This window comes from Cydia splendana, chromosome 6 (assembly GCF_910591565.1).
Source record: "Cydia splendana chromosome 6, ilCydSple1.2, whole genome shotgun sequence".
Classification (NCBI taxonomy): Eukaryota; Metazoa; Arthropoda; class Insecta; order Lepidoptera; family Tortricidae; genus Cydia; species Cydia splendana.
In genome coordinates, this window is record NC_085965.1 from 14,151,221 (window position 1) to 14,174,223 (window position 23,003).

General features: G+C 40.9%; 2 protein-coding genes across 4 annotated transcripts; one reads left to right on the forward strand and one right to left on the reverse strand.

Annotated features, from left to right (window-relative positions):
- Nucleotides 1-442: 442 nt before the first annotated feature.
- Nucleotides 443-13,393, forward strand: LOC134791655 (E3 ubiquitin-protein ligase ZNF598). 3 transcript variants are annotated; one of them, XM_063762736.1, is made up of 10 exons: nucleotides 445-478; nucleotides 559-765; nucleotides 839-1,090; nucleotides 3,079-3,164; nucleotides 7,425-7,663; nucleotides 9,124-9,238; nucleotides 9,415-9,572; nucleotides 10,473-10,604; nucleotides 10,852-11,045; nucleotides 11,262-13,393. In XM_063762736.1, exons 2-10 carry the CDS (start codon nucleotides 598-600, stop codon nucleotides 12,399-12,401), a joined length of 2,484 nt encoding a protein of 827 aa, XP_063618806.1. In that variant the 5' UTR covers nucleotides 445-478; nucleotides 559-597; the 3' UTR covers nucleotides 12,402-13,393. The 3 variants fall into 3 exon arrangements, with proteins under 3 accessions (XP_063618805.1, XP_063618806.1, XP_063618807.1); XM_063762737.1 differs by having other exon boundaries at nucleotides 468-482; XM_063762735.1 differs by having other exon boundaries at nucleotides 443-765.
- A 2,328-nt stretch (nucleotides 13,394-15,721) lies between these two features.
- Nucleotides 15,722-20,124, reverse strand: LOC134791470 (signal recognition particle subunit SRP68). Its single transcript, XM_063762501.1, has 6 exons — nucleotides 19,908-20,124; nucleotides 18,697-18,818; nucleotides 18,003-18,230; nucleotides 17,487-17,672; nucleotides 17,051-17,181; nucleotides 15,722-16,807 (listed from the first exon to the last, which is right to left on the reverse strand). Exons 1-6 carry the CDS (start codon nucleotides 20,005-20,007, stop codon nucleotides 15,784-15,786), a joined length of 1,791 nt encoding a protein of 596 aa, XP_063618571.1. The 5' UTR covers nucleotides 20,008-20,124; the 3' UTR covers nucleotides 15,722-15,783.
- Nucleotides 20,125-23,003: the final 2,879 nt, after the last annotated feature.

The window sequence follows — 23,003 nt, forward strand, 5'->3', positions numbered from 1 at the left end:
TGAAATCAAATCGAATTAAATTAAATTTGACAGTGACAGACCGCTGAGGGTTGGCTGTGATCGTTCTGTAACGTATCCAGTGATTAAATATCAGCGTTTTGAATTAAAAGTAGGGGATTAAGATTGAATTAATATGCCTCAATTATATAAAAATGCTATTTTGTAACCTGTTATGATATTTTAATGAGTAAATTACCTTGCCTTTGCAACATTTAAAAGTAGCTTGAAAGCTAAATTTCGACCGTTGCTGCTATTTAACTACTTCGGAACGTATACTCTGGAGCCTTCAAAAGCAGTCTGTTCCATATATGTTTTTACACGCTCATATTTTACAACTTATATTTATCGTAAATGGAAGTAGTAGCAACGTTCACTAATTACCGGTAAATTCATTTCCGGTTACGGTTTTTAAAGTTCCAAAACTACACTGTCTGTCAAATTTGGATAGCACAGAAATTTTCGTCCTTCATTTACGTACGTGGGTACATATTCGAGTTATTCCAAGAGTTACGATTTTGTCGCTACCACGATATAAGTTTTGACGATATAACAATTAAGTGTGACTTTTACAGAGCCCCTTCGTAACAGTCAACGACCATGACAGACTCCCATGCCGACAACAACACTTGCGTAGTGTGTTTCAAGAATGTCTTGTACTACTCGATTGGCGAGTGCGACCACCCCGTATGTTTCGAGTGTTCCACTCGTATGCGAGTGCTGTGTTTGCAGAACGAATGTCCCATCTGTCGGCAAGACCTGGCGAGGGTGAGCACGTTGTTTCGTTGGTATACAAATCGTAACCATAACTTATGACTTACTCGGTTTATTTTATCTACAGGTCGTGTTTACGGACACCGTCCTGCCTTACAAAGAATTGCGCACTCGTGTTTTTACGGACCGGTTGTTTGAAAGGCAGTTTAAGATAGCATTCTGTAGTCAGGAGATAAAGAATGCCTATGAGGAACTCTTGGAGAACCGTTGCCGGCTCTGCAGCAAGCTGGCGCCGTTCAGGACCTTCACTATGCTCAGTGACCACATGCGGAAGGTCCATGAGAGATATTTCTGTGATCTTTGTGTTAAACACCTGAAGGTCAGTATAGTTTTCCCTATTCTTTCACCAATACCTGGATTGTAAATGTTATTCTTTATTTGTTAATTAGGCTTTCAGACTCAGTAATATAAACAAACGCTACACACAATTCAATTTACACATTTTAAAATATACCTAAAAGGTAATTAAGGCTTAATTTGACCACAATTTAATTGATTCCACATTTTATTAAGTACTTAAAGCCTTAACTATTTTTTTCTCAAAATATCTATCAAAATCAAATAATAATATGTTTTATCATTTCCTTTACTGTGGTTTGCAACAATGTATGTCTGAACAATGCTGACACAGATACCTCTTCTTATCTCAGCTAGCCTCAATGCATGCCTTAGTGATACATGCCTAACTCTTTAATACTACATTATTCATATCATCAAACTTTCATTATTATCAAACATAAAGTAAACAATTTAGTATGGCCATAATACATTGTGTCCATTGCATTAGGAAACTTTTTATAACCGGCAATTAAACAATTGTAACAAAAACGGAAAGGTTCCTTCTTATTTAATTTTATTTAAAAGACTGATTTTTATTAGAGATGGGCCGAATATGGAGTTTACCGAATATGAATATTCGGTTCAGATCTTACCGAACCGAATATTTGTCCGAATTATTTAGTACATTTGTATAACTCTAATAAACCATTTGAAAACACTTCAATTACATTAGCAGCTAGAGATGAATCACTTCCTAGACAATTCCCTAAAAACAAATCAGTCACAGACTAGGAACTTGTAAACAAATCTTCAACACTCTCCAAAAAACAAAACATCCTATGGATTCAACATGTTTGATTTCCGCAGCATGATTCAACAACAAGACAAACGCAATAAAAAATATTTGCCGAATATTCGGCATTATTACTGAATAATTTGGCTGTATACAACCATTGGAAAACTTGCCGATAACTGAATAATGATCTAATATTCGGCCCATCGCTAATTTTTATTATTACCTTCTCCATTAGAATTTCTTCTCTCCTTTTGACTTGTAACTGAAGGGTGTGTAATGTTTAATATAATTATAAAAAAACTATCATACATTTGTTATAACGCCATTTGATATATTATTGTATGTTATAATGTAATTTTTATTATACGTTTCCTTTATTATATAGTGATTTCATCTAAACTGTCATTGATATAATGCATAATGTAATATAATTTTCAAATAGTATATAGACATGTTTAATAATGACATTTGTTATATTATATATTTGTATAACGTAATACTTCATACAATTTTATCAAGTATAAATACATTTATCGTATAATATTTTTTGTCATATTTCATTTACTGATAACGTAAAGTTTAACATACTTTTTATAACTACTACGCAGGCCTACTGCTTTTGCTAGCTATTTTATTCTAGGGAGGTCGCAGTTCTAACCTAACCTAACCTATTTTTTCACGGTTTTCGTTCTGCGGGGGCCGCAGTTCAAACCTAACCTAAACCACTTTTTTGATAGAATATTTTATTCTACGGAGGGTCAAAGTTCTAACCTAACCTAAACCTCCTTTTGTTAGGTAGTTATTCGTTTGTGCGGAGTCGCAGTTCCCTAACCTAACCCATTTATGTCATGCAACTATTATGCTACATAAATAATTATGTGATGTAACTTGTTATAACAAATAATATGCTTTAGAGTACGTAATAATTATGGCAATGTATATTAGACGAAGTGTAAATATACCTTATGACCATTATACCAATAATAACATTATGTATACAGTTAATTAGGTATTACGGTAGTATGCCATTTATTACGTTATACAAAATAACGATATATTAAACTAGAATATATGAAAAGTAATTATAACAAATGCAATGCACCCGTAACTGAAACCACTTTTTTAATTGTAAGAATAGGAGAATTGGATGAATTCTAACAAATGTAATGTAAGTTGCAATATATTTTTGAATAGTGTTCCAAATGTAACTATTATACATTTTCCCTTTTTAGATATTTACAAATGAGCGGAAATGCTACACGCGGCAGGAGCTCGCTCACCACAGACGAAAAGGAGATCTTGATGACACCTCTCACAGGTAAATATAGTACAGTCACCACACGGGATTGTTATGCCATTTAGGGTTCTATGGATCAACCAATTCAGCTAGGACCTTAAATAGCGCATCAATCGCGGAGCGTGATGGTACATTGAAGTGTGTGTGTTGCTGCATCTTTAACCTCGTGAGTCTAAATGTACATATTCATTGCAATCTAATTTGAACCTTCCATGAAACAAATAAAGTAGTATTTCTTTTGTTTCATCGCATTTTAAATCAAACGAGATTCGTTCCAATTTACTTATTAGAACAAGGTTCAAATTAAAAACTGAATACTTTAGACGCTGGGTCTTACAAGGATAAACAGTTTAGATGTATTATAACATGACATTTTGAAAAGGTACCACATTATTGGTTATCATTATCAATAAAGAGTGATTTCTAGTATCCTCTATATCTTTTTCTTGTAATCCCAAAGGGGCCCAAGCCCCAAATGATATCTAATCTATACATATAATAAAGCTGAAGACGGTCGAAAGTCTGTACATGGAAGATATTTGAAAAAAAGTTGGCTGGGGATACTTAGAATCGATAACAGAACACGTTCCAAAAGTTTTTAGAATTTTTGTCTGTTTGTCCGTTTATTTGAACGCGCATCACGTGAAAACGGCTGAACGGATTTTGATGAAAACATTACTAATCTGTCGAGAAAATCCCCGGCCAGGTTATAGGCTATAAAAATTCAACCCCTAAAAGGGGGGTACCCACAACACTCGATTGACTTAAGTTTGCCCCTGAATCTTATGGCGCTACTAAGGAAGGAGGGGCCATAGTCTAATAAAACATGGTCTTCCATTCCCAGAGTGACACGGGGCTACGTCACAACAACATGGCCGCTATATATAGCGCTATCGCATATTATCATATAGCGCTGTCGCATGATGACGTAAGCCCGTGTCAGTTAGGTGACCTAGAAAAGACGGGAATGGAGTACCAGGCGGAGTATATTATTATACCATGGGAGGGGCAAACTTTTTTCAAATATGTGCTACCACTATTGAGTACCCTGGTAAACTAACAGATGGCGCTGAATTTAATACGTTGTGACATGAATAAGCCACCGAGGAAAGATTTTGCGAAATTAACTCTAAGTTTAGAACAGGGGGTACGGATATCAACAAAAATAATTGAATAATTATGTTGATTTAATAAATTAATAATACAACAAAATTAAACGACAGTAAATTAATTGCCCCTCATTGCACAGTCTTTTGGGGAACTGAGTAAACATTAATTAATAAAGAAAACTAAAAATGAGTTTACATAGTTACATAGTGGTAAAATAAACACACATAATTATCAACACGCGTATAATTGCATAATTATTTAAAATTATTAATTTTCTCCATCATGAATTATACATCATCGTAATTATATCGCACCCATATCAAATCCATATTCATACAAGGTGGGTACTTTGAAAAAAAAAAACATTGACCTCTGTCATTTGCAGTGCCGGATTAACCCTTTTAGGCAAAATAAGCACTTGCTTAGGGCACCACGTCTAGGTAAGGGGGCACCAAAACCGTAGGCAAAAAAAAAGTGCAGGCTGCATCGGCATTGCAGTCGTCGTGGAGTAGGTACCTACATGAAACTTATACGTGTACAAGTACCCATCTAATAACGTCCCATCCCTTCTCTGTATGAAATCCTGGATTCGCACCTGGTTGGGACTAAAAGTAAAAATGTACAACTGTCTATCAAACGGCGTTTTTTATATCGAACAATTTTCGCGCTCGCTTCGCTCGCGTTTTCAATAACTTTCTGAGATATGGCGACTACAGCAGCATTACTCTGCTGCAGTACTGTAAATTTTCGTGATAAAATGATGTGACTGATTTCCATACTAAAAGTAGAAATGTACAACTGTCTATCAAATTGCGTTTTTATATCGAACAATTTTCGCGCTCGCTTCGCTTGCGTTTTCAATAACTTTCTGAGATATGGCGACTGCAGCAGCATTACTCTGCTGCAACGTTACTGCTGCAGTACTGTCAATTTACGTGATAAAATGATGTGACTGATTTCTATACTAAAAGTAGAAATGTACAACTGTCTATCAAATTGCGTTTTTATATCGAAAAATTTTCGCGCTCGCTTCGCTCGCGTTTTCAATAACTTTCTGAGATATGGCGACTGCAACAGCATTACTCTGTTGCAACGTTACTGCTGCAGTACTGTCAATTTTCGTGATAAAATGATGTGACTGATTTCCATACTAAAAGTAGAAATGTACAACTGTCTATTGCGTTTTTATATCGAAAAATTTTCGCGCTCTCTTCGCTCGCTTTTTCAATAACTTTCAAAGATATGGCGACTGCAGCAGCATTACTCTGTTGCAACGTTACTGCTGCAACACTGTCAATTTTCGTGATAAAATGATGTGACTGATTTCCATACTAAAAGTAAAAATGTACAACTGTCTATCAAATTGCGTTTTTATATTGAAAAATTTTCGCGCTCGCTTCGCTCGCGTTTTCAACAACTTTCTAAGGTATGGCTACTGTAGCAGCATTACTCTGTTGCAACGTTACTGTTGCAGCACTGTCAATTTTCGTGATAAAATGATGTGACTGATTTCCATACTAAAAGTAAAAATGTACAACTGTCTATCAAATTGCGTTTTTATATTGAAACATTTTCGCGCTCGCTTCGCTCGCGTTTTCAACAACTTTCTAAGGTATGGCTACTGTAGCAGCATTACTCTGTTGCAACGTTACTGTTGCAGCACTGTCAATTTTCGTGATAAAATGATGTGACTAATTTCCATTCTCAGCTGTAATGCGGCAATGAACGTCACTCAACTAACCAAAACAATTCAATGTAATCTCGATGACCCTAGGGAGAGGGGGCACCATGGTCTAGAAATGCTTAGGGCATCAAAACGGCACTGGTCGTGTGCGGAGTCAAACGATTTGGGACTCGCATTGAATACAGCCTGCATGCCTTCCAGAAAAAAATCCAATCATTCGCGGAAGTCTCGCAACGCATTGAGGTTACAAGGGGCACATGGTCTTCCTCAGGAGTCTGAAGAAGACCACAGTGAGTGGCGCTCTAGCCAGGCAGGCCGCTTCGCTTTCGCTCGCGCGCGTATACCTTACTGTATCGTCCGATATACATCTACTACTCTGTCGTTTAAATCACGTGTAAATTTGAATAAGGGCGAAAAATGGCGATTTTGGAGTGTAGTTTTATTTAGTGGTAAAATATATAATAATGGTAAAATTGTAAAATATTTTATCTGGACTGCAGTCCTCTAGCATATCCATCTGTCATCTTTACTTCAAGTTCTGCCTCCAGGGGAGAGGGAGAGAAATTAGGATTAGTAATTAGACGCACTGACACAGACCGAATTCCACGCGGGCGGAGCCGCGGGCACAGCTAGTAATTATTACAATTCTTATTTTATACCTAGTTTCCTAGTTGAAACACCATCTTTTGAGCACTGCTCACAAGCAATCCTCTTCAATTTCGGTAGTTTTTGACTTACTCAAACAATATAAGGTACCAGGCCTATATTTTTTTTTGTCTTATGTTTAATATGAGCTTGCAGTTTTGCCTATGGCACTAGCGAACATGGGCGCAAAATTGAACCCATTCACACTTTTAAAAGTATGAAATTTTTAAAGTAGGCCAGCATAACAGCCTAGCCTTTAGTGCTCTTATTTATTTTATATATTTATTTCAAACAAGTTAAACAGCATAACAGTAAAAATACCAAACCACTGCTAACTTACACATAAAGTTAAAAGAAGAAGAAAACAATAGGTATACAATTCATCACAAATTACAATATTGACACCTAAACATAAATAATTAGCACATTTTAAACTGTAGAAGGACGTGCATCCATCTTCTCACAAAACCTCAAACATTCATCACGCACTACCAGCTGTCTGCTTGCAAACAAATCACACTGAGAGGCTGATGCGAGGAGCGCATTCAAAAGGAGCAAAGAACGAACCAGAGGGGAATTCCTACGTGATACAGTACGCGAAGCCGGGACTGCCAGGAGACAATGGTCACGAGGTCTGAACTCGATTCTGGTCCGTGAAGGAACGTACTGACGTACCAGTTTCCCCACCAGCTCAATACAGTCCGACTCCCCGCGCAGGATACTGCAAGCAGTAGTGAGAAGTGCAAAGTTACGTCTTACCTTGAGAGATAGTCGAAACCCGCTGTGCTTATGAGTTAATGTTATACAATTCATTGAATACGAATGTTGTCTATTATAAACAGAGGCCACCCTCTCTGCGAGTTCTGCGAGGAGCGCTTCATGGACGCAGACGAGCTATACCGGCACCTCCGCAAGGAGCACTTATTCTGCCACCTCTGCGACGCCGACGGCAAGAACCTGTACTATGCGTCTCATGTGGCGCTGGCCCATCACTTCCGGACGGACCACTATCTGTGCGAGGAGGGCGAGTGTGCTGGACAGCATCTTACCGCTGTGTTCCGGAGCGAGATTGATCTTAAAGGTAATTAATTAATCTCTCTGCTTTGCCTTAAGATTCACTGGTAGAGAATGCTTTTGGTATTAAGTCCGCCTTTTGTACGATAAGTTTTGTGCAATAAAGTTTAAATAAAAAAATAATAATTAGGAGTATGCTATGTAAACGGCGAATCATTATATTTTAACTAACTATTAGTTTCTTTAACTAACTGTCAGTGACAACTCTCATTTTCTCTCTCTCTGTCTTTCTCATCTTAATGGATAGACATCTATCCGGGTTGTATCCATATATGCTAGGTACCTTTGGACCCAAGGATATGCTTACCGTTATTATTTGAAAAGGCGGTCCACGTGTTTAACCTAAATCTTTTACATTCTGTCTATATACCTATTGGGTACCGTAGACTGGGGTTCACAACTCTTGGGGTAACATTGATCGCAATTTTGAAATCAGGATTTTTTGCTGCCCGCGTTCATGTATTTCTGTTAAAAATGGTTGCCAGCTGCATTATTAAATTCTTCAACTCGCATTCAAAAACCTACTCTTTATGGGATGAAACATCGTTGATCAATGTTACCCCACGAACCGAAGTAACCCCAGTCTCGCATATATCGCACATATCGCAAACCTTATATATGGATGTGCATACAACGACCAAATAAATGTTACGGTACAACGCGGTACTTCCCCGTTGTTGGGGGGTATTTCCCCTTGGTCTATGGAACTGTGCAACCTTTACGAAAATTAACGCAACTTCTGTGTTCTACATAAAAGGTTCTTCCTCGTATGAATTATGATATTAGCCGCAACGTTTTATACATCAGAATTTAAGGATGGTAACATTTGATATCAAACACATTAGCGGACTTAATAGGTATGGTTTACTTTTATCATAAATGTGTTTACACTTTGTTATCGCATTTGTCATTGATTGACACCGTTTACTCAAAAGCACACTAAAGAAATATACAGAATAATACGTAAAAATATAAATGAGCAGTAGTAGAAACTTGAAAAAACATGTAGCTTTAATTCATACTAAGTAGAGATATCTAGTCAGAAGAGAAAGATCACTTTGTACTTATTTCCTAGTTCATAAGCGCGATGCCAGAGTGCGTGATCGTTGATTAACATTGACGTATATCTCAGGACGGGCCTTACGGGCACTAAAAATGGTACTAGCTCAGCGGTGTCACTCACGAATTCGAGCCAATCGTGCAGTTAAACGCAACTAGTTGCGACCAATCGCGCGCGTGATGCGAACTCATCAACCAATCGCGTTGTAGCGGTGTCACACCGCTGTACTGGCCCCATTCATGTCCCATTCTTATTGCCCGTAAGGCTTACATCAAGATATACGTCAATGTTGATTAGGTTTCACTTTCCCCAATCCAATTCTAAAGCAGGAATGAACGTTAAGGGAAAAATTTAAACTTAACTAATGTAAGAAATAAACAGTTGACTCCTTGTTCGTTAATATGCAGCTCACAAGGCGACGGTGCACGGGCGGAACATGCCGCGCGGCGCGGCGCGACAAGCGCGGACGTTGGAGCTGCAGTTCAACATCACGCCGCACCCGCAGGCCCAGCGGGCTCCTAGGTCGGTATCAAGGACTAATCCCCTTACTTTGCGTCCTAACGCTCGCACAGTTGCATTTACCGCCGGCATTATCGGCAGGCGATGCTTCAAGAAACGGATTGTACCTCCGTGCCCATTTTGGTTGCTCTATTTGACGGGCCCTGCCGTGTTAATAACATATTTTGTTAATATAACAGGGACCGCGAGCGCGAAATGGAGCGCTCTATAAGCCCTCCGCCGCCTGTGCAGCAGGCGCCGCGCATCGACACCCGCAGCGACGAGCAGTTCCCGCGCTTGTCGGCGGCGCCGCAGACGCCTAACCTCGTGCTCGGCGCCGGACATAAGGCATACAAAGGTGATGTTCTATATCGATACTTGTACATAGAGCGCTCTATAAGCCCTCCGCCATCCGTGCAGCAAGTGTCGCTCATTACATTGGTTAACCTTTTGGACGCCAATGACCGATATATCCGCACCGCAGGTCCAACGCCAAAGACCGATTAATCGGTCACAGACCACAGAGCAACATAGACCTACGTGCATATGCATAAAGTTCAATTTCAGTTTTGACACTTGGGTGACGTGGCGTCCGGGTGACAGTTTTTGGGTTTGACACGGCGTCGAAAAGGTTAAAAGAAATATCTTAATACGGTGTGAAAATCAACGTGCTGGCTCCAATTTCACCACGGTGACAGGTGCGACAATTGTAAAACATCACTGTTGCTGACGTCACAGGCATCCATGGGCTACGGTTACCGCTTACCATCGGGCGGGCCGTATTCCTGTTTGCCACCATCATTGTATTATTAAAAAAAACTTTATTATATCGGAAAAAAACAGATATTTCTCTTGCTAAGTTTATGACAATTGTCACAAGAAACACTACAATTGTCACGAAATTCCGACATATAACTCATTACCTGTCAAGAATTACCTACAATTCTTCTAAATCTTGACAATTGTCAGAAACTTCGCAAAAGAAATATCTGTTTTTTTCCGATATAATACAGTTTTTTTAAATAATACAATGATGGTGGCAAACAGGAATACGGCCCGCCCGATGGTAAGTGGTAACCGTAGCCCATGGATGCCTGTGACGTCAGCAACAGTGATTTTACAATTGTCGCACCTGTCACCGTGGTGAAATTGGGGCCAGGTCGATTCGTAAATCTAGTCATCTCGCTTGCACTCGGCTTTTCTACCTTCATTTGATTTTGTAACGAGTAGGCGGCCAACTGATTGTGTGGTGTCGCAGGAGGCGACGGGCTGGCCCGCACCGACCGCAACTTCCCGGCGCTCGGGCCCGACGGCGGCCCCGCGCCCGCGCCCGCGCCCGCCGCCTCCGCGCAGCGCGCGCCGCCGGTCGCCGCCACCATACTGCGGAACTGTAAGTAACTGCACTATCATTTCTATCTCGTGTATCTCACTAAATGTAATCGAATTTTACCTCAACATTGCCTCCCCCTCGTAATCTCCTCTTCCTAGCCCTTGCAGCAAGATATTCCGGCTGGAGCTACCCCTTGAACTAAACTGAACCGAACTGAATTAATAATTGGACTCTATGATTTTTAATATATTTTTTTCATTTCATGAACCATTTCATAAATGTTTCAAACATGTATTCATTATTTCAGCAAAACCCAGTATGTCAATCCAGCTGCACAGCCAGCCGACCTCCGCGAGCAACTTCCGGCTGACGCAGGCCTCCGGCAACCGCGTGTCCATCCCGGCGCGGCGGCCGCTGTCGGACGACGACTTCCCCACGCTCCCCCCCGGCGCGCGCGACGACCACCCCAGCGTGGGCGCCGCCACCCACCAGCCGCCCAAGGTACTGCTGTCATACCAACCTATGTTTCTAATATTGTACACTGAAAACCCTGAAAACGACTCCCGCCTTAGAATCATTTTTTACATCTGCTACTCTCTAATGACTGACGGGTGGCAAAGGGAATCACAAACGATACACGTAAAGCATTAAGAATGAGTGTCTGAATTAATAATGTAATATAAAATACAGGTATTAAATAAAATTAATTTCATGCAGGTCGCCATGATCAACAGCCAAGAGATGGAAGCTCTAAAGAAAAACACGTCCAACTCTCAACCAAAGAAGGCACCTCTCAGCAGCGAGGCCTTCCCCGCGCTGTCGGGCGGAGGCGCGCCCTCCGCGCCGCCACAGTGGATCACCAAATCCAAGCAGAAGGAGAAACCCAAGCCCAGGGTCGAGCCAGCCCCGCCCAGGGAGCCTGTCTTCAATCCTGTCGCGGACTTCCCCGGCCTCCCCGTCAACACTAAACAGAAGGCTAAGAAAATGCAGCAGCTGACGCAGCCGCAAGCCAGACCGCAACCCCAACCCCAGCCTAAGCCGCAACCGGTCCAAAATCCTACCATAAACTCGGACGCCAAACTCACCAAGAAGGAGAAGAAGAAGCAGAACAGCGCGAGAAAGGAAAACGTCTACGATATAGACTTGACCCTCGTCAACGGAATAGAGGATCTGAAATATATGGATCCGAGCACGCTGGCGGCCTCGGCCAACACGCCCACTCAACACCGGAACATCAAAACCATAGACACGGTCACCGTCAACGAGAAAGAACGCAACGGGGGGAACGGAGATTTCTCCCTAGCGGCCAAGGAGTTCCCGTCGCTCTCGAAGTCTAACAACGTAGTGCCCGTTAATAACTTCGCGTTGCCCATGAAAACTGTCCTGCAGCAGACTAAAAAGAAGGTGCCGAACGGCGTCCCGCCCGGCTTTAAAGCTAGGCCGGCCTGCGACGGGATGACGTTTACGAACTCCTCGGGACAGACGTTCAACGCGCCCGTGCACTCGTACATCCCGCCGCTGAACTTCGAGAACAGGAACCGCGCACTCGTGAACAAGTTCGCAGCCGCGCTCGGCAGCGCGGAGGCGATGGAGGACTTCAAGGTGGCCTCGCGCGCCTTCCGGGACAGCCTCATCGGGGCCGACGAGTTCTACGCGCACTGCGAGGCCGCGCTCGGGCCGCAGATGGAGGCGTTGTTCGCGGAGCTGGTGGCGCTGCTGCCGGACATCGGCAAGCAGCAGGAGCTGGTGGTGGGGCGCAACGTGGCGCTGGACACGTGCGTGGCGTGCGGCCAGCTGCTGGCGGCCGTGGACCGCGCCGCGCACGACGCCAAGCACTGGCCGCCGCTCGGCCGCTAGCTTCCTCGCCGCTCACCGGACGACCCGACACCGAGTGTGACCGAACTGATAAACGCTAATACTTTGGATCCGTTCAAATTCACCGAGGGCTTCCACCGTGACTGTAGATATCGTTTAGAGATACCTCGTTTTACGCTCCCATAGCGGCTGAGGCGTCTCCTGAGATTGAACTAAAGTGAGATCTCAGCTGAGCGGTCAGTTTATAATACTTGTACCTTGGTGTCATGAAAAATTAACCGCATCGATGCATGTTTACAAAAGTGTATCCAACACTTTGAGAGCTAATTAATAATTTTGTGAATGTTCTAATGTATCTGTAGTAGACCTTTTATAATTTTGAGCGGTATTGGTGTCGAGATGAATGATAATAAGATATAATATATTATCACTGAGTGTGACTCTTGTAAAATAGCTAGCTACTGAAACTCTGTAGTGGTACTGTTAAGGTAAACGTGTAATAAATGTGATATCTTCGACATAAATACTGTAGTTGTACTTGCGGGTCTTGTTGCTTTTTAATACGCGAGCTTATGTACATAGTGTAAGACGATGTTTGGGCGTATATCAAATTCACTCGATAAAAACCGTAGTTTTACGTTGTTCCTACATTGTTTACAGAAAAAATCTTTGTTACAATTATTCTCTAGAAATCATTCGAAATTAATCAAGGTAACACGAGGCATACATCAGTTAAAAAATAATTTAAATGTTGTCTACCGAGGCCATTTTGTATGCTGTTAATTTAATGGGTACATAAACATATGATGTTTAGCTTTAAGTCGCATAATGGACGTAATATTGTAGATTGATGTTAATGAAACATTTCAGTTTGCTCCGTCACATTAAAAGCTACAAATTTTTGAGTGGTCCTGGTTGGTCTAAATTTAGCTCAAGCTGTTTTTATATTGCTTCAAAATTCTAATTTAGGGTGCTCTAATGCTAAGTTTTAAATATTTGACGAATGATTTATGGTCTCAAATAGATAAACATCTTAAGAAACCTTTGTACATATATAAGGCCCGATTTACACATTGATTAGTGTGAAATGCGAGTTCACACATTTGCTACAGTATGAATAGTTCACACAGTACAGATTGAGTTTGCGAGTCTTAGCAAATGTATGAACTTGCACTTAACACTAATCAGTGTGTAAATCGCTAAAATATAGTTTGGTATACCTTTATAAATTACATGATGTAGTTATTGATTTACTGATGTTTTTTTATTTATATTGGTTATGATTTTGTGCCTTATCAGAAAATCTATATTACTGGAATCATACTAGGCTGCGTGGTATCTTCAGTTGATAATTATATTACTTTATTCTGTTTAAGTTAAGGTACAAAATCACAAACAGGAATTCATTTATCAGTAGGGACTCTACAAAATTTGTAATACGATAATTGTTGTACACGTATTTCACCATTATTCTGCAGTACATAATACATTAGTACACAATTACATACTTATACCAAAGACATATGTAACTTCGTATAAGACGAATAAAGTCTAAGGAAAAAACGTGCCTCGGAATTGAAGCAAAAGTCATTCTCGAATAGATGGCGCACACACCTTTAGCCTATCCTCGGCTAGATGGCGTGACGACACCGTTTCATATTTAACAATTTTAACACATAGATAAAACAAATGAACATGGATAAAAATGATATAAAAATAATAAAATCATTTATCCATATATATACATTTTTTGATAATTTTAAACGTTTTCATTTTGAGTTTTAGTCGTGTGTCGATAGATGGCAGTAAATTTACAGTGACTACAAAATTTACAATGACAGGACCCCTCTATACTATCTATTCTTTTTGCTTATACTGATCAATTTACACCAATATAATTGTAATTGATTATCCTGTTTTGTTTAGCTAATACACAATAATGATGACAGACAGTGGTTTCTGCAATTTTATTTTGCGGGACTACTTGTAATTAAGAGAATCTGAAATTAAACATTAAATGTATTGTCGCTTTTCTTTATCTACAATTTTGAAACTTACTTCTGTGAAATAAGAGTCAAAATTGTATACTTATTCCAAGACTTCGTAGAATAACCGTGAAATACATGTCCATAAGCAACATCTATATAGGTACTTGTAGTGTTGATGTTTTGATAGTTCGAAAGTACATGTGTGCTATTAAAATTATGTGTGAAATTCTACCTTTTTTACTGACATACAATTTGACTTGCACTAACGCTTTCCTAGCCCTTCGTTCAACCGAGTCGAGTGTTTGTGTTAGGAGAATGAATCCTTAAGGTCCAATTTGCTTAGCACAGACATTTTGACCCACCGCATATTAGGCGGTTCGATTCAACCACCTAAACCACTGGACTTGAGGCTTCTCAGTGTCTTTCCGGCCTAGTTTTTGCTTTTCATTTTCTTTCGTGTAAAGTGTAAATAGTCAAGTGTACAGTCGTGTGAATGGTGTGGTCATTAAAAAAAGCTTCTCTAAATGTCCCTGTTACTTTAACGATGCCAAATGTGCGATGGGCTCAAAGCTGTTGCTTGAAAGATAATTAATGTTCCTACGTTCTTTGTACCAAAAGGTTATTTATAGTACAATCCAATAACTCTTTGATTCGAGTATTAAGCACTAATTAACGTTTTTATTGAGTGTGTTAAATCGAGATGTGTCCACTTCAAGCTTGCCAGTTCAGTAAACATGATTAATTATGCGTTTTATTACTTGATTATAAAGGCAAAATTTATCTTAATCTTTTTTCGTTGTAAGGTTATAAATTTTCCAGATGACATCTCTCATTTCAATCATAACCTAGTAATGTATAAAAAATATAGCATCGCAACGGACTAACAATGCGAAGTTGTTTAAAAACAAAATCCTTATATTTTTGTACTGTTCGAGTAAAACATATTGTACTATGTGTTAAATATTTCTGTTAAATAATTTTATTGGTTTTATTTTTATTAAGCTTTCGAATTGTACTAATGTACGGACAATATAAAATGTATAAGTAAAGACGGAACTGAGATTAAAATAAAGAAACATTGGTCTCTACATATTTTGTAGTTTTAATAAATAGTGTTCGAACATACGATTTTAAGGCGCCCACTGATTTAACAGTCCGACGGACGGTATGGTACGGCCTGTAAGTTAGAACAAAATTTTGACAGTTCCGAACAACTGACAGGCCGATACCGTCCGGCGGACTGTTAATCAGTGGGCCCCTTTAGGTTTGGAAGCCATGTGACCTTGAATACTAGGAACAAACACCTTTACCGCTTTCACAGTTCTTAGGGAAATAACAAACAAAAAGTACTAAATAAATAAAACGAAAACGTAATTAATGTAGATACATATATTTTGTCCCCTATGAACAACCAAATAAAATGCGTATAAAATCCCCTACTTGTCGCTCTTACCCCAGCCCAAGAACCCCTTAACCAGGCCCGTGATGCCGGCGCCCTGCTTCTTGCTGTCGGCCGCGCCCGTCTTATCGTCCAGGTTCGGGAACTCTATGAAGTTGCACGCCAGGTCGAAGAACAGCGGCTTGCAAGGAATCGCTTCCATCGGCGGGGGCATCTTGAAAATGTTAGGGTTCTTGGTCAACACTTGAGTGTCCTCGCGATACTCGTCCAAGCGGTCCACTAGAGGCTTCTTATCTTTGTAAGGTTTGCCGCTAGAGGTGTATTTTTCTTCATCCTCGTCGTCGTCTTCGAGCACCGAATCGGCGTGCACTTCAAACTTGCAGCTCTCAATGACTTTCTTCAAGGTTTCCAGCTTGTCTCGCAACTGTTTATCGTCAAGTTTGCTAGCGATAGATTCGACAGTGTATGTGCTGCAGCGTTCGAGCATGGCTAGCGCTTCCCTGAAGCGCCGGAGCCCGGTCAGCACCTGGGCGATGTAGTAGCATCGGAAGGCCTTGTACGCCTTCATCTGGATTTCTATTTCCTGCTGATACGCCGCGTCGTTCTCGAAGCCAGGGAGCTGCTGGAGCTCATTGAAGTTCTGAAGAATGATCTCGTAGAGCCTCGTCAAGTCTTGAGGACGGACTTTCTTTCCGTCTATCTGAGTGTTATTCTTGCGCGCGGTCTCAGCTTGTTGAACTAGGAGGTTGTTCCTCTCGATGGTGCGCTTGAGACGCAGATACATCAGATACGAGAGTAGATAGTAGATGCCGGACTGGGTGCTCTCGGTGGTTTTGAGTTTGGGATCGTTCTTGATCTCGTCCTTGATGGCGGAGATGGCGTCCTTGACGTCGATGAGTATGTTGTCGAGGATGTCGATCTTGGCCTCGGTGGAGGGCGCGGCGGCGGCGGACTTGTCGAGGTCCTGCAGCGTGATGAGGAACATGCGCGCCTTCTCCGGCCGCACCGTCACGCGCCGCCCCAGCCACTCCACCTCGTGCATCACGCCCGAGCGGGACTCCCTGCACAACGAAACAATTTAAATATTAGGGGAAAAGAGATATCAAACTCATCGCCGATTTTGTACGGGCAATAGCGCAGGTTCGCGTTCAATATTCAACTTTATGCTGCTTTGGTTAAGGTTCATATTCACATGGCCGTAAGGCCGCCTACCGCCGACTTGTCGCCGATGTTTATGCGGTCAGTAGCAAAGGTTCGACGTCAACATTCAACTGTACGTTTCACGGGTTAAGGTTCATACTCACTTGGCTTGAGCCATCAGCGTATCCAAGTTCTCAATGAGGCCCTGTCCCCGCATGGCCACGAGGTCGCCCGCCGCTGATTGGTCGCCGATGTTGTACGCGCAGTAACGCAGGCTAGGCTTCAGTTCTTCCACCTGTGGGCACATACAATATTATTTATTTAAATATACGCACACTAGTGACGACCGCTCGTTCAGTTGGTCAAAGTCAAAGGCCTTTATCATATTTTAGGCGTACTATAAAGCTCTTATGAATGTTAAAAAACAAGCAGGCGGATCCCAAGAAACTCAGCGTGGTATCATTTTTTCAAAACACTATACAGTAGCGTCTGTATCCTGGTGAATACGCTAGGTTTGTTGCACACGGCTGGTTTCCGCCGCTATTAAATACTTATTCACAAACCCGCAGTACTCAGTCCTCACACATTCTATTACCGTACCTTCTGCTTGTACACCGTACGCTCCTCCTCGTTGAGCGCGGCGCACAGCTTCTCCAGCACAAGCTGTGCGCGCTGCAGGCTCTCGGCCGCGCCGCGCCACTGCTGGAGCTCCACCAGCAGCACCCCGCTCAGCCAGGCTGCGTAGGCGCCGGCTTCAAGTTGCGTGCGGGCGTCGCATACGCCGCTCTGTCAAATTTCATGGATCAGATAAAGATATATCAAAACATCCATGGGGTTGGTAAAGGGACTTATTACGCATGTTGTCTTGTCCAACTGGATTCTATAAGAGTGTCACGAGCTCATGAGTATCGCTAAGCGGCAAAGCCTGCATAAGTCGCGAAATTTACCTATTGTCATACTAAGGCTTCCGCGCCCTCCACGGTGAAATAAGTGCTTTATTCAATTTAGAAATGATCTAGCGACCGTAAAGGATAGACGGCCGTTCACATTGAACAGACGAACTAAACGACCTAATTGATCAAAATATAATTAATGATGAATAGATCAGTTAGGTACCTCACACAGCTCCAGCAGCGTCTGCGAGTGTGCATAAGCCTTCTTCAGCCTAGAAGTGAGATGGAACTTCTTCCTGGGCTCGGTGTTGGCTTCCTGTCGAAGCTGCATGGCGTGGGCCCAGGCGCGCTCGGCCTGCAGCAGGGGGACGCAGAGCAGACGCGGCTCGGCCTTCGGGCCCGATACGTGGGCTGTTGTCACATCGCGCCGCCGGTAATGGCGACGGTCACCCTAGAAAAATGTTTTCTTCAAATAGAAATTGGGTGAATTATTGTATCCACAAAACAAACTGACTCCTTCATATTTGCAACAACCAGCAAGTGTAAATGAGAAGCGTTGGTCGTAACTTTGGTTTGCAGATAGATACGTAGTATCAGGTAGTATACTCTACTTTTGGCACCTTCAACTTTTAAGCTGCAGGGGTGACTTTCCTACAAAAATAAGTAGCTGGAACTTAAGTGCCAATCATGTGGACTCTCATAAGCACATTGTATCATGAAGACCTTGATTATGTTAGAAAAAGGACTGACTGAGGGAGAGTCTATCTCCCAGCCAGAATACAATGGACCATATTTTTCAATGAAAAACAAAGCCCCTTTAATTTATGTTGCAGTAATTAAAATATCTACACACCTACATTATCCACAAACAATAATTTACTCTGTTTAATTCTGGATACATAGGTATTTAAACTTACTTGTGGTATTTTGAGCACTTTTCTGAGGCGACGGATGCGGCGCGAGCAGTAGCCGCGGTAGCGCTGGAAGTCGCCGTGCCGCAGACCATGCTGCTGCTGAGCGTCCTTCGTCAGCCGGAAGACTGTGCTGGTTACGGAAATCATTCACGCAAACAAACAGTACGCAAGTAAAACCCATTAAGGAAGAAAGAAAATATCACATAATACCTACTAGGCACCTGCAAGTCTCCAGAAAGTTTGTGTTCATATGGGACAAAGGTAGACAATTTCGTGGAATGCTCCATTAAACATATTTTGGGACTCATGGAAAAGACAAATAGTGTTTTTTAGAGTGCACCTTGAATGAACCCTTGCTCGTAGAGAGGCTAAACAGTGTCGTGTATTGTTCTTTTGGTGGTGGTTTGTTATATTTATTTTGCAGTGGGAGGGTGGGAACATTAATTGCATGGAAAAAATACGCAAGTAAGTATAAACGTGTTAGCACTGATTGACTAGCATGTTATCTTTTCGCGGCTTAGCAAAGTAATATTTTGGTTTTAATTCACCTTGAAAGCAGCAATAAACTTACAACCTATTTACCTACCTTATTTGTGTAACTAAATAAATAGTAAGTATAACGGGTTAGCACTGATTGACTAGCATGTTATCTTTTCACGGCTTAGCAAAGTAATATTTTGGTTTTAATTCACCTTGAATGCAGCAATAAACTTAGAACCTATTTACCTACCTTATTTGTGTAACTAAATAAATATATACCTGGATAAGAAAGTAATTGCATACTCAATTCTTATAAGAGATTTAATTAGTCTCAGTAAGATTTTGTTTATGTAGGGGTAACCTTACTATAATATGTACAATTTATAAGTAACATATTTAGTTTAATACAAATAATTCAAGGGACATATTTTAGTAATTTTAGAGATTATTAGTAAATTAATTTTACGCATTTATAGATTCACAACATTGAGGATGTAATAAAATAATAAATACTTAATGTGATAAATTTGACCTTTATCTTTTTTATCTTGAAGAAATTCGAACTGCTTCCACCCTTGAGGTATATTGGTTAAGCATGCAAAAATATGACAAAACCTGCCAGCCCTTAAATGAAACCGTCCTAATATTACGTATCCATTAACAAATAAACATATTGTAATATCCAATAGAATCCACGTTAGTAAAAACTGCTTGTTTTATCGTAAAAAGGATACTTTCTAAAGTAAGAAGAGTTGGGGGTTTCGCTTCTTCCTTCTCAGTTTCTTCAGTACCTAGGGCCTTCGCATCTCCAGCTTCTCCTTCTAACACTACCATAATTGTATAAAAATAAAGTTATTAAGTTTGTCTACAGAATTTCACTTGCACTTTTTAGTGATACTTTTCAGTGTTCGCACTCGTATCACTCCATTCGCACACGCAACGTCATACGTCAATTGAATTGAAAACGTCAATTGACAAATAGGTTCGTTCCGAAATTATTGAAAATAAATGCGTTCCGTACAAAATTATTGCACACAGTGCACATCATTGGAGCGATAAGAATGTAAGGCCCCATTCGCACGGCAGCTTTTTTAACGCGTGTTAATAAAGCGTTTGAATGACACAAATAGATAACCATGTATGTATTCACACGACAGCGGTGGCGCTTTTTATCAAGCGTTGTTGGATTTTCGACTTTAAGCCTTAGTCGTAAAATCGAATTTAGAGTGCGGACAGATTCAAGCGCTTTTTTAACGCGCGTTGAAAAAGCTCCCGTGCTAATGGGCAGGGCCGGATTAAGCATGTCGGGGCCCCTAGGCAGTGCAAGGCTCGGGGCCCCCTACAGTCAATTCTGTATACAGCATGTTCAGTTGTTCAGTTAAATAAGGAAAGGAGAAATAAGGAAAGGAAATAAGTTTGCGTTTTTAATTTCAATCTTCAGCCGAGACGATCCGAGTCTAGTCAGAACGATGTATTTTTCGCTCTTATTGCTTGGACATAAAGCTTTTTTCTATCAATTTAGGCCAATCCCCAGTGGAATACCAAAGCTGTGAGCTTGAGCGTCACTTTCCTATCTAACAATGGCAAATTTTAAGCGAGGCTACGCTTAATTTTGCGAGACTGAACAACGATTGTCCGACCATAAGACAAAACGCCGAGCCACATGATTAGAATCAACCTAGTAATAAATAATTTCCATATATTAAAATTATTAGAGTTAGACTAAGATAAGTCTGCAACGATTTTGATAGCGCACGCAGTGCAAGTGTTATTTTAAACGTCAAACTGCTATGAAATTATGACGTATAAATAACACTTGCACTGCGTATCCTATCAAAATCATTGCAGACTTTTCGTGGTCTAATTGTATTCATTTACCAGTCAAGCTAACATGTAGATAAAGGGTCAACCAAAAAACCTACCAAAAACGCGAGCGAAGCGAGCGCGAAATTTTTATTAACAATATCGCAAATTGTGAAAGCCTCTTAAAAGGCCAGGCCGGGTACCGATCTTCACCTGGGCCTAAAAGTCCGAAGTGAGGCGAGCTTTCATGCCGCGAAGTCAAAGCCGTGCTTCAGGCTTCAGGATAAGTACATAGTTGAGCAAAGACACGAACCAAATTCCATTGTATTAAAAAGCGAGACTGCAGGCCCAGCTAGGCGCAGCGAGGCCAAAGCCTAAGCTTAAGTAGAGGAGATGAGGAACACAAACCAATGGTAAATTGAGGTAAAAAGTGAGGCTGAAGTGAAGATCGAGCTCAGCAATCTCCGCATTGCTTGACAAGCCCGAAGCGTCTTTTAGCGAAGTGAGCTTTCATGCGAGGCCAAGCTACTGAAATCAATATTGATATTTCATAAAAAGCGACGCCGAAGGCTGAGCTGTAAGGAAGCAGCGCTCTGACATGAACCAATCGTCGAAAAAAGGTCACTTTTGTGACGCAGTTTTACATACATACATTTTGTATGGATCGTCACTAAACTGACACCCCAAATTCGTCTAAAAAACTGGAGACACTTTTTTTCTTTGTTTTCATCAATAGTGCTCGTGATTCTGAGTCGAAATAACCCAGAAGTTATTGGTTGTTCAAAAAAAAGGATATGTTAACATTTTTTCAGAAAACCTTTCTAACAGGGGCCCGTTTCTCAAAAGCTTGTAAAGCCTGACAACAGTTTATTTAACCCTGAGATAGTGTCGCTGCAAACAGCTTACGTATGGCAATAATGTGCGTACGTCATGTATAGTCGGGGTAGTGGGCATTGGCTTCATGTTGATACTCGTATAATGTCAGAAACATTGCTTACAGAGAATTCGGTTCTTTCAATTTACCTATTCGTCAAAATCTGATTCTAAATATTCAATATTAATATATTCTTCGTTTTCTGACTCTGACGAAGTCTGATTTTCATCAGATGTTGTGTCGCTTTCAGGACCACCAACCTCGATTATAAAACGTTCAGTCTCCAATTCGATTATAGGATTCTTATCGTCGATCTACATAAACCTTAAATGAAATATTAAAGTTTAAACCAAACAACTAACCGGTTCAATAAAACCGCACTATAAAATGTCAATACCGGTCATGTCAACAACCAACTTCAAAACATTGTTTATTGGAATGCTATGTAATCCTTCGTCTTTTTTAAGCTGTAAGTATTTGATTGCATTCACTACAATTTTTTCGCATCTTTGGTAAATTTTTTTGGCATTTTTGTAATAAAACCGTTTATATTTGAATATATTCGTAGATATTTTCCGTTTGTTTACATCGGTGACATTCGATGACATCCAACGTTCGTTGTCAAAGAGTACTTGTTGCCAGTAAAAGAAATTAGTACCATTGAAAATCCGCAAAATGGCGAGGGTCAAATAAACTGTTGTCAGGCTTTAACTTGTAATACAAGCGGATGTCACTTTTTGACAGCTTTTGTTAGAAAGGGACTTCCACTTGTATTACAAGTTACAAGCATTTGAGAAACGGGCCCCAGGTACGCATATACGTAAACTGTAACGTATTGCTTCAATTTTATTCCAGTTACATTAAATTCAACAATGGATCGAAAGAAAAACAATAACAAAAGCATACTCATTATTATTAAGCAACAATTGTTACTCGTGAATTTTGACCCTATGAAACATAATTTTATTTGGTGCGAGCTGAGCCGCCGGGGCCCCCTAGCCGAGGCGGGGCCCCTAGGCAGTTGCCTACTTTGACTTAGGGTTAATCCGGCCCTGCTAATGGGGGCTAATGTGTTGTTCTTGCGCAAGGAGTACGGTTTGAGCATGTGAGCATGTGAGCCAAGTATCTTGGGCTGTGGTTCTGTCGCTCGAGC

What these genes read in the sequence shown, in the direction of transcription:
- LOC134791655 (XM_063762735.1), top strand. Translation starts at nt 598, where the DNA reads ATGACAGACTCCCATGCCGACAACAACACTTGCGTAGTGTGTTTCAAG. An exon ending in GTCGGCAAGACCTGGCGAGG is followed by an intron (nt 766 to 838) that starts GTGAGCACGTTG and finishes TTTTATCTACAG; the next exon opens with GTCGTGTTTACGGACACCGT. An exon ending in TTTGTGTTAAACACCTGAAG is followed by an intron (nt 1,091 to 3,078) that starts GTCAGTATAGTT and finishes TTCCCTTTTTAG; the next exon opens with ATATTTACAAATGAGCGGAA.
- LOC134791470 (XM_063762501.1), bottom strand. Translation starts at nt 20,007, where the DNA reads ATGGTAGTGTTAGAAGGAGAAGCTGGAGATGCGAAGGCCCTAGGTACT. An exon ending in AACTCTTCTTACTTTAGAAA is followed by an intron (nt 18,819 to 19,907) that starts GTATCCTTTTTA and finishes TAACCAGCACAG; the next exon opens with TCTTCCGGCTGACGAAGGAC. An exon ending in AAGTGCTCAAAATACCACAA is followed by an intron (nt 18,231 to 18,696) that starts GTAAGTTTAAAT and finishes ACATTTTTCTAG; the next exon opens with GGTGACCGTCGCCATTACCG.